Raw genomic sequence first — 10,177 nt, forward strand, 5'->3', positions numbered from 1 at the left:
AGCCCCAGTGATAACTGTGGAGGCCAGAAAGAAAAAGTCATGGGGGGGGTGCATATTGCAGGCCCTGCCACCACACAGCTCATGAAACAACGCCCAGGTCTCCCCAACCAACCGTTTTAACTCTTGAAATAACTTAGGGATGAGAAGCACTGACACGTGCATTTATGCACCGCTTACTGAAGACTCAGCTGCTTGGGCGTCGTTCCAGTCCTCGCACCTGGCTCGCTCTCTCCAGCACTGGGGCTTCATGCAGACGGTGACCCCACCACTCCTGGGCTGTTTGGTTTCTCATTTCAGACAGACAGACAGAGGCACTGGAGCACTGCTTCACCACCACCGCCTCCAGTGGCGTGATGCTCAAGCCTGGGGCTTTTCTTACTTCACCAGACTATTTTTTTTTTTTTTTTTGGAATAGACAAATTGAGAGGGGATTAAGAGGGAGGGACAGACACCTGTAGCCCTGCTTTACTGCTCGTGAAGCTTCCCCCCTGCAGGTGGGGGCTGGCAGCTTGAACCTGGGTCCTTGCGACTGTAATGTGCCTCCACCCAGAAAATCTCCTTTGTCAGAATAAAAACAAAACTCTTAATTTGGATTAGCGCCCCCCCGCCCCCCATAATAAATTCCCAAGTATGTGGCCCTTGGCCTTCTCCACCCCTCACTCCATCCTGTCACACTGGTTGTCTTGGAAAACAGCTAAGGGTCTGGACTCAGACGAACTGCTCTCACCTTCAGACCTTTGCTGGCGAGGCTGGCTGACGGCCCTGTTTCCCAGTCAGCATCCTCTCCCCGCTTCTCTCATAGCACTTAGGATCAGATGGCACGGGTTAGGGTTAGGATCTTGCTGGGATCTAGACTCCAGGAGGGCAGTGCGTGTAAGTGCTTGCGTGCGCGGTACTGCAGAGCCCACGCCCAGAACGGGACACTCAGTACTTATCACTCGAGTATTTATTGCCACTGACTAGCAGGAGGTGCACAGAACAGTCTGTCACGTGTTCTAAGTGCGTCTATCCTCTCCCAGCAAGTACCTGCCCATTCTTTTCAAGGTCAAAGTTTCAAGTCTCCCAGTGGGGCGGGTGGCCTCGGGATCGCCCTGCGCACGCGCCACAGATGGCCAGAAGCGCTCTGGGCTTTCCTTCTCATCAGTCTTTGAAAACTAGGTAAGGAGCCAGCGTGGGTGCACCTGGCCCCTCCTGTGAGCCGCTCCTTCTGATACTCAGGGCCTAGTAGAGCACACACACCTTTGCTCTCCAGGACCTGGGTTCAAGCCCCCCACCCCCACCGCAGGCCGTGGAGCAGCCCTCCAAGCGTCTCCCCTACCTCTACTACAAAATACAGCCTGGTGTCTAGCACTCACTGTCTCCTGGGCCGTGCCCGCCCCTTTGTTGTTGCTGGGGTCTCACCACTCTGGGCAACGTCTCCAGATGGAGAGGAGCGGAGCGGGGGAGCATGTGAGGAGCCAGTGCCTCAGACCCCCAGGTGGTCTGCAGGAGAAAGCAGACATCCTCCCAGCTGGCCTGGGGCGAGTTCTGACCCCCGGGGGCTAAGGAGTGGGAGCGGCCCTGCTGTGCACGCTGGTCCTCCTCTTTGATGGCGGCTCCTTTTCTCTGTGGTCTGGAACCAGATCCCTGCTCAGCTCCGGCCTCCAGTGGTGCTGGGGATTGGACCTGGGACTTGGGACCCGGGACCCTATGGCGTGGAAGCTGTGCAGGGGGTGCGCTTCACCTGACCTGTGCCAAGACAGCATCCTTTACCCTTTAGACCGAGAGGAGGATGAGAGAGTGAGCGGGCGAGCGAGTGAGCGGGCGAGAGAGCGAGCACGGCCCAAGCTCTCCAGTGCAGTGGGGCACTGCACACGTGGCAAAGGGCAGGCCGCCAACCAGGCTTTCCAGCTTGCTGCGTTGGGGCATCTCTGGTGGTGCATTTACTCATCTGTTCCAGTAAGATTTCTGAATTTCTAAAAATCTCGCTTCTCCCAAAAGAAGTGTTAAGTATCCCTGTGGTCCAGGAGGTGGCGCAGTGATAAAGCTTTGGACTCTCAAGCACGAGGTCCCGAGTTTGATCCCCGGCAGCACATGTGCCAGAGTGACGTCTGGTTCTCTCTCTCCTATCTTTCTCAGAAAAAAAAAAAAAAAACTTAATCCCTTTTCATCCCATTCCTGGAACTTACTATATATTAAAACTGTAAGAATCCAACCTTGTTTTTGAAATGACTGTGAGGTCATCCAAATCAGAGGTGAGCTCATGGAAGACATTATTACAGACTAAATCAGGTAAGTGCTGACTGTGAGGCTTCCCAGCCAGTACGGCTCGGATTGCACAAGAGCACCTAGGGAAAGGCTACTGTTCCAATTCAAACGCTCCTTGCAGATCCGAACAGCTGTGAATCAGGCTCCTCAGCAGTGCGTTCTGTAAGCTAGCCAGCGCCAGGCTAGGATCTTTAAAAGCTGTGCACAGGCCCGGTTCTGAAGAAGCTAGCTCCGCACCTCAGGGCAGGTGTCTAAGATTCAATTTACCTTGGGGATAAACCATCTTCTTTGTCGTTTACTTCCAATTCTAAAATTCTACAATCACCTGTGTTCCCTTATGTACACTGCATTTTCTTTACTCGACTTAGGAAGTACAGTAAATGCTCTGGTCCCCACTGAAATTCAAAGCCACACGATCTAAAAAGCATCATTACCCTTTGTTAAAGTGACTAAAGAGCCATCTGTCACGAGCATGTCCTGTGTGGACACCCTCACTGCAGCTTGCTCCACTCAGCTCTCCCAAGGTGCCAGTTAACAGGAGTCTATGCAGGATACACCTGGGTGTTCGTGTGCTGTGCACAGGACTCTGAGGACCTCCATTTGAACAGCATGCTCAGCTCTGGTTTGTGGTGGTGTGGGGGACTGAACCTGGGACTCTGGAGCCTCAGGAGGAGTCTTTGCAGAACAGTGATGCTGTCTCCCTGCCCCTCAGCATCTCTCCTTCTTTCAGAGCCTCGGTTCTTCAGCTTCACGCCCACTTCTTGCCACTTCTTTGAACGTCACTGCTCCCCACCCCGTCATGACACGTACATACATGATCCCATAAACTGAGTCACTGACTTGGTGAATATTAAAGTTTTATCTTACATTATTAAATGTTCTATTTTATTCTCATGATCTTCTATTTCCCAGGAAAACAGATTCATTTCTAAGCATTTATTATCTTTCATTTTGACAGAAGCTTTTTTTTTCTGACAGAATAGTCCTACATGAACAAAACACTTCCGAGGTACAGCTCAGGACCCCTTAACTGCCAGCATGGTATCAAGACACGGCGCCTTAAGGCTTCACAGAGTCGGCGGCTTCGGTCGCTTTGCAGATGGCCCATCTGAATTAATTCTATTTTCAATGTTATTTTCATCTCCTCCATCATCTCCATCACCTTTTAAAACAAATATTGGTGGCACGACGTTGAGCGGTTGAAAGGAATACAGAAAATCACGGAGGAGGTGTGAGGATGCGGCACGGGCGGCCAGGCAGGAGCCCGGGGCCCCGCAGTGAGCACCCCCAGCCCAACATTCACTCGGGCGCTGCTGTGGCGCGGGGAACCAAGGTCCCGGCGTGACCCCTGGCCGGGCACGGGCTGGCGATGCTGGTTCTCTCCAGCTGGTGAGGAAACACTTTTATGATCTCACTTTAGCAGAGGGACTCCTGTGTGCTGGGGAAGTCGTGGGACGTCAGCTCAGAAAGCAGTGTCTCCCACCCACGTCACTGACGGAGCAGCTGAGTCCAGACACAGCTGTCCCCGTGCCAGAGAGGGCCTCGTGCGAGCCGGCAGGCGACGGATCCGCGGTGCACCGCCCACCAGCCCGCCTGGACCCGGCCCTGCGGCTCCGAGCAGGGAGGACAGCGGACTCTGCTGGAGCCCAGCCCTGCGCCCAGACGAGCCCGGGGGATCGGTTTCCCTGGACACCTGCTCAGCTCTGGCTGACGGTGGAGCTGGGATCGAATCCGGGGCCTCACGGCCTCAGGCGGGAGTCTGCAGAGCCCGTGCTGTGTCCCCTCATCCTCGCCGTCATCACCCTGAGCTCTGGCTGGGATGAACCCGGCTGTGCCAGAGGTGCATGGTCACCATAGCGACTGTTGCTACCTGTTCGCTAGCAGCCGGGGCTCCGCATCCCCACTGTTGTATAGTTACTGTTACTGCCCCCTGCAGGGCCTGTTGGCAGAGCCCCTGACGGCTCCCCAGCCCCTCTATTCCTGCTCCTGTTACTATTATCCCAGAGCCCTGCCGGCTCCCCAGTCTCCCCTCTATTCCTGCTCCTGTTACTATTATCCCCAGAGCCCTGCCGGCTCCCCCGTCTCCCCTCTATTCCTGCTCCTGTTACTATTACCCCAGAGCCCTGCCGGCTCCCCAGTCTCCCCTCTATTCCTGCTCCTGTTACTATTATCCCAGAGCCCTGCCGGCTCCCCCGTCTCCCCTCTATTCCTGCTCCTGTTACTATTATCCCAGAGCCCTGCCGGCTCCCCCGTCTCCCCTCTATTCCTGCTCCTGTTACTATTACCCCAGAGCCCTGCCGGCTCCCCCGTCTCCCCTCTATTCCTGCTCCTGTTACTATTACCCCAGAGCCCTGCCGGCTCCCCAGTCTCCCCTCTATTCCTGCTCCTGTTACTATTATCCCAGAGCCCTGCCGGCTCCCCCGTCTCCCCTCTATTCCTGCTCCTGTTACTATTATCCCAGAGCCCTGCCGGCTCCCCACTCTCCCCTCTATTCCTGCTCCTGTTACTATTACCCCAGAGCCCTGCCGGCTCCCCCGTCTCCCCTCTATTCCTGCTCCTGTTACTATTATCCCAGAGCCCTGCCGGCTCCCCCGTCTCCCCTCTATTCCTGCTCCTGTTACTATTATCCCAGAGCCCTGCCGGCTCCCCCGTCTCCCCTCTATTCCTGCTCCTGTTACTATTATCCCAGAGCCCTGCCGGCTCCCCCGTCTCCCCTCTATTCCTGCTCCTGTTACTATTATCCCAGAGCCCTGCCGGCTCCCCCGTCTCCCCTCTATTCCTGCTCCTGTTACTATTATCCCAGAGCCCTGCCGGCTCCCCACTCTCCCCTCTATTCCTGCTCCTGTTACTATTATCCCAGAGCCCTGCCGGCTCCCCCGTCTCCCCTCTATTCCTGCTCCTGTTACTATTATCCCAGAGCCCTGCCGGCTCCCCCGTCTCCCCTCTATTCCTGCTCCTGTTACTATTATCCCAGAGCCCTGCCGGCTCCCCAGTCTCCCCTCTATTCCTGCTCCTGTTACTATTATCCCAGAGCCCTGCCGGCTCCCCACTCTCCCCTCTATTCCTGCTCCTGTTACTATTATCCCAGAGCCCTGCCGGCTCCCCCGTCTCCCCTCTATTCCTGCTCCTGTTACTATTATCCCAGAGCCCTGCCGGCTCCCCCGTCTCCCCTCTATTCCTGCTCCTGTTACTATTATCCCAGAGCCCTGCCGGCTCCCCCAGTCTCCCCTCTATTCCTGCTCCTGTTACTATTACCCCAGAGCCCTGCCGGCTCCCCCGTCTCCCCTCTATTCCTGCTCCTGTTACTATTATCCCAGAGCCCTGCCGGCTCCCCCGTCTCCCCTCTATTCCTGCTCCTGTTACTATTATCCCAGAGCCCTGCCGGCTCCCCCGTCTCCCCTCTATTCCTGCTCCTGTTACTATTATCCCAGAGCCCTGCCGGCTCCCCACTCTCCCCTCTATTCCTGCTCCTGTTACTATTACCCCAGAGCCCTGCCGGCTCCCCAGTCTCCCCTCTATTCCTGCTCCTGTTACTATTATCCCAGAGCCCTGCCGGCTCCCCCAGTCTCCCCTCTATTCCTGCTCCTGTTACTATTATCCCAGAGCCCTGCCGGCTCCCCAGTCTCCCCTCTATTCCTGCTCCTGTTACTATTACCCCAGAGCCCTGCCGGCTCCCCCATCTCCCCTCTATTCCTGCTCCTGTTACTATTATCCCAGAGCCCTGCCGGCTCCCCCATCTCCCCTCTATTCCTGCTCCTGTTACTATTATCCCAGAGCCCTGCCGGCTCCCCAGTCTCCCCTCTATTCCTGCTCCTGTTACTATTATCCCCAGAGCCCTGCCGGCTCCCCCGTCTCCCCTCTATTCCTGCTCCTGTTACTATTATCCCAGAGCCCTGCCGGCTCCCCAGTCTCCCCTCTATTCCTGCTCCTGTTACTATTATCCCAGAGCCCTGCCGGCTCCCCAGTCTCCCCTCTATTCCTGCTCCTGTTACTATTATCCCAGAGCCCTGCCGGCTCCCCCGTCTCCCCTCTATTCCTGCTCCTGTTACTATTATCCCAGAGCCCTGCCGGCTCCCCAGTCTCCCCTCTATTCCTGCTCCTGTTACTATTATCCCAGAGCCCTGCCGGCTCCCCCGTCTCCCCTCTATTCCTGCTCCTGTTACTATTACCCCAGAGCCCTGCCGGCTCCCCCGTCTCCCCTCTATTCCTGCTCCTGTTACTATTATCCCAGAGCCCTGCCGGCTCCCCCGTCTCCCCTCTATTCCTGCTCCTGTTACTATTATCCCAGAGCCCTGCCGGCTCCCCCGTCTCCCCTCTATTCCTGCTCCTGTTACTATTATCCCAGAGCCCTGCCGGCTCCCCCGTCTCCCCTCTATTCCTGCTCCTGTTACTATTATCCCAGAGCCCTGCCGGCTCCCCCGTCTCCCCTCTATTCCTGCTCCTGTTACTATTATCCCAGAGCCCTGCCGGCTCCCCCGTCTCCCCTCTATTCCTGCTCCTGTTACTATTATCCCAGAGCCCTGCCGGCTCCCCCGTCTCCCCTCTATTCCTGCTCCTGTTACTATTATCCCAGAGCCCTGCCGGCTCCCCCGTCTCCCCTCTATTCCTGCTCCTGTTACTATTATCCCAGAGCCCTGCCGGCTCCCCACTCTCCCCTCTATTCCTGCTCCTGTTACTATTATCCCAGAGCCCTGCCGGCTCCCCCGTCTCCCCTCTATTCCTGCTCCTGTTACTATTATCCCAGAGCCCTGCCGGCTCCCCAGTCTCCCCTCTATTCCTGCTCCTGTTACTATTACCCCAGAGCCCTGCCGGCTCCCCCGTCTCCCCTCTATTCCTGCTCCTGTTACTATTACCCCAGAGCCCTGCCGGCTCCCCACTCTCCCCTCTATTCCTGCTCCTGTTACTATTATCCCAGAGCCCTGCCGGCTCCCCCGTCTCCCCTCTATTCCTGCTCCTGTTACTATTATCCCAGAGCCCTGCCGGCTCCCCCGTCTCCCCTCTATTCCTGCTCCTGTTACTATTACCCCAGAGCCCTGCCGGCTCCCCCGTCTCCCCTCTATTCCTGCTCCTGTTACTATTACCCCAGAGCCCTGCCGGCTCCCCAGTCTCCCCTCTATTCCTGCTCCTGTTACTATTATCCCAGAGCCCTGCCGGCTCCCCCGTCTCCCCTCTATTCCTGCTCCTGTTACTATTATCCCAGAGCCCTGCCGGCTCCCCCGTCTCCCCTCTATTCCTGCTCCTGTTACTATTACCCCAGAGCCCTGCCGGCTCCCCCGTCTCCCCTCTATTCCTGCTCCTGTTACTATTACCCCAGAGCCCTGCCGGCTCCCCCGTCTCCCCTCTATTCCTGCTCCTGTTACTATTATCCCAGAGCCCTGCCGGCTCCCCCGTCTCCCCTCTATTCCTGCTCCTGTTACTATTATCCCAGAGCCCTGCCGGCTCCCCCGTCTCCCCTCTATTCCTGCTCCTGTTACTATTATCCCAGAGCCCTGCCGGCTCCCCCGTCTCCCCTCTATTCCTGCTCCTGTTACTATTATCCCAGAGCCCTGCCGGCTCCCCCGTCTCCCCTCTATTCCTGCTCCTGTTACTATTATCCCAGAGCCCTGCCGGCTCCCCAGTCTCCCCTCTATTCCTGCTCCTGTTACTATTATCCCAGAGCCCTGCCGGCTCCCCCGTCTCCCCTCTATTCCTGCTCCTGTTACTATTATCCCAGAGCCCTGCCGGCTCCCCCGTCTCCCCTCTATTCCTGCTCCTGTTACTATTACCCCAGAGCCCTGCCGGCTCCCCCGTCTCCCCTCTATTCCTGCTCCTGTTACTATTATCCCAGAGCCCTGCCGGCTCCCCCGTCTCCCCTCTATTCCTGCTCCTGTTACTATTATCCCAGAGCCCTGCCGGCTCCCCCGTCTCCCCTCTATTCCTGCTCCTGTTACTATTATCCCAGAGCCCTGCCGGCTCCCCCGTCTCCCCTCTATTCCTGCTCCTGTTACTATTATCCCAGAGCCCTGCCGGCTCCCCCGTCTCCCCTCTATTCCTGCTCCTGTTACTATTATCCCAGAGCCCTGCCGGCTCCCCAGTCTCCCCTCTATTCCTGCTCCTGTTACTATTATCCCAGAGCCCTGCCGGCTCCCCAGTCTCCCCTCTATTCCTGCTCCTGTTACTATTATCCCAGAGCCCTGCCGGCTCCCCCGTCTCCCCTCTATTCCTGCTCCTGTTACTATTACCCCAGAGCCCTGCCGGCTCCCCAGTCTCCCCTCTATTCCTGCTCCTGTTACTATTATCCCAGAGCCCTGCCGGCTCCCCCGTCTCCCCTCTATTCCTGCTCCTGTTACTATTATCCCAGAGCCCTGCCGGCTCCCCAGTCTCCCCTCTATTCCTGCTCCTGTTACTATTATCCCAGAGCCCTGCCGGCTCCCCAGTCTCCCCTCTATTCCTGCTCCTGTTACTATTATCCCAGAGCCCTGCCGGCTCCCCCGTCTCCCCTCTATTCCTGCTCCTGTTACTATTATCCCAGAGCCCTGCCGGCTCCCCAGTCTCCCCTCTATTCCTGCTCCTGTTACTATTATCCCAGAGCCCTGCCGGCTCCCCCGTCTCCCCTCTATTCCTGCTCCTGTTACTATTATCCCAGAGCCCTGCCGGCTCCCCAGTCTCCCCTCTATTCCTGCTCCTGTTACTATTATCCCAGAGCCCTGCCGGCTCCCCCGTCTCCCCTCTATTCCTGCTCCTGTTACTATTATCCCAGAGCCCTGCCGGCTCCCCCGTCTCCCCTCTATTCCTGCTCCTGTTACTATTATCCCAGAGCCCTGCCGGCTCCCCCGTCTCCCCTCTATTCCTGCTCCTGTTACTATTACCCCAGAGCCCTGCCGGCTCCCCCGTCTCCCCTCTATTCCTGCTCCTGTTACTATTATCCCAGAGCCCTGCCGGCTCCCCCGTCTCCCCTCTATTCCTGCTCCTGTTACTATTATCCCAGAGCCCTGCCGGCTCCCCCGTCTCCCCTCTATTCCTGCTCCTGTTACTATTATCCCAGAGCCCTGCCGGCTCCCCCGTCTCCCCTCTATTCCTGCTCCTGTTACTATTACCCCAGAGCCTTGCCGGCTCCCCCGTCTCCCCATTACTGTTACTCTTCTTCCCCCAGGGCTGCTCCCAGCTCTCCTCCCACCGTCACTGCTACTGCTGTTGTTCCCCCAGTGCCCCATTACTATTACTGCTGTTGTTCCCCCAGTGCCCCATTACTATTACTGTTGTTGTTCCCCCAGCCTCCCTGTTACTGTTACTGTCGTCGTCCCCCAGTCCCTCCTTATGTTATTGTTCTCCCAGGCCCCCGTTACTGTTACTGTCGTCCCCCAGCCCCCTTTACTATTACTGTTGTTCCCCCAGCCTCTGTTACTGTCAGTGTCGTCATCCTCCAGCCCCTTGCTACTGTTATTGTTCTCCAGGTCCCGTTACTGTTACTGTCCCCGGCCCCGTTACTGTTACTGTCCCGGCCCCGTTATTATTACTGTCCCCGTTACTGTTACTGTCCCGGCCCCGTTACTGTCACTGTCCCCGTTACTGTTACTGTCCCGGCCCCGTTACTATTACTGTCCCCGTTACTGTTACTGTCCCCGGCCCCCGCCGCCGCCCCAGCGCTCACCGTCCGCGTCCCCGGGCTCGTCCTCGTCCTCCGCGCCCCGCGGCCCGAGCAGCCCGGCCACCAGCTCCCGCATGTGCGCCACGCCCGACAGCAGGCCCCGCAGAGGCTCGGCGGCGCCCGGGTCCCCGCAGGACGCCCGCAGCTGCCGCCGCCGCCCGTCCGGACCCGCGTACTCGCCCAGCAGCTCCATGGCGGCGCCGCTGGGGCCGTGACCTGGAAGCGGAAGCCGGCCGGGGGCGGGCGCGCGGGGAGCGACGACTTCCGCGGCGTCACTCCGGAAGTCGCCCCCGCTTCCGGCGC

General features: G+C 57.9%; 1 protein-coding gene across 1 annotated transcript; it reads right to left on the reverse strand.

The window, feature by feature from the left end:
- Positions 1-3,086: 3,086 nt before the first annotated feature.
- On the reverse strand, positions 3,087-10,106 carry GON7 (GON7 subunit of KEOPS complex). Its single transcript, XM_060180956.1, has 2 exons — positions 9,878-10,106; positions 3,087-3,409 (listed from the first exon to the last, which is right to left on the reverse strand). Exons 1-2 carry the CDS (start codon positions 10,065-10,067, stop codon positions 3,315-3,317), a joined length of 285 nt encoding a protein of 94 aa, XP_060036939.1. The 5' UTR covers positions 10,068-10,106; the 3' UTR covers positions 3,087-3,314.
- Between the last annotated feature and the right edge of the window lie 71 nt (positions 10,107-10,177).

Source organism: Erinaceus europaeus, chromosome 22, assembly GCF_950295315.1.
Source record: "Erinaceus europaeus chromosome 22, mEriEur2.1, whole genome shotgun sequence".
Taxonomy (NCBI): domain Eukaryota; kingdom Metazoa; phylum Chordata; class Mammalia; order Eulipotyphla; family Erinaceidae; genus Erinaceus; species Erinaceus europaeus.

Excerpts from the sequence above, each read along its gene's own strand:
- GON7 (XM_060180956.1), bottom strand. The coding sequence starts at position 10,067 with ATGGAGCTGCTGGGCGAGTACGCGGGTCCGGACGGGCGGCGGCGGCAG. Across the intron at positions 3,410-9,877 it reads CGAGCCCGGGGACGCGGACG|GTGATGGAGATGATGGAGGA; the intron begins GTGAGCGCTGGG and ends TTGTTTTAAAAG.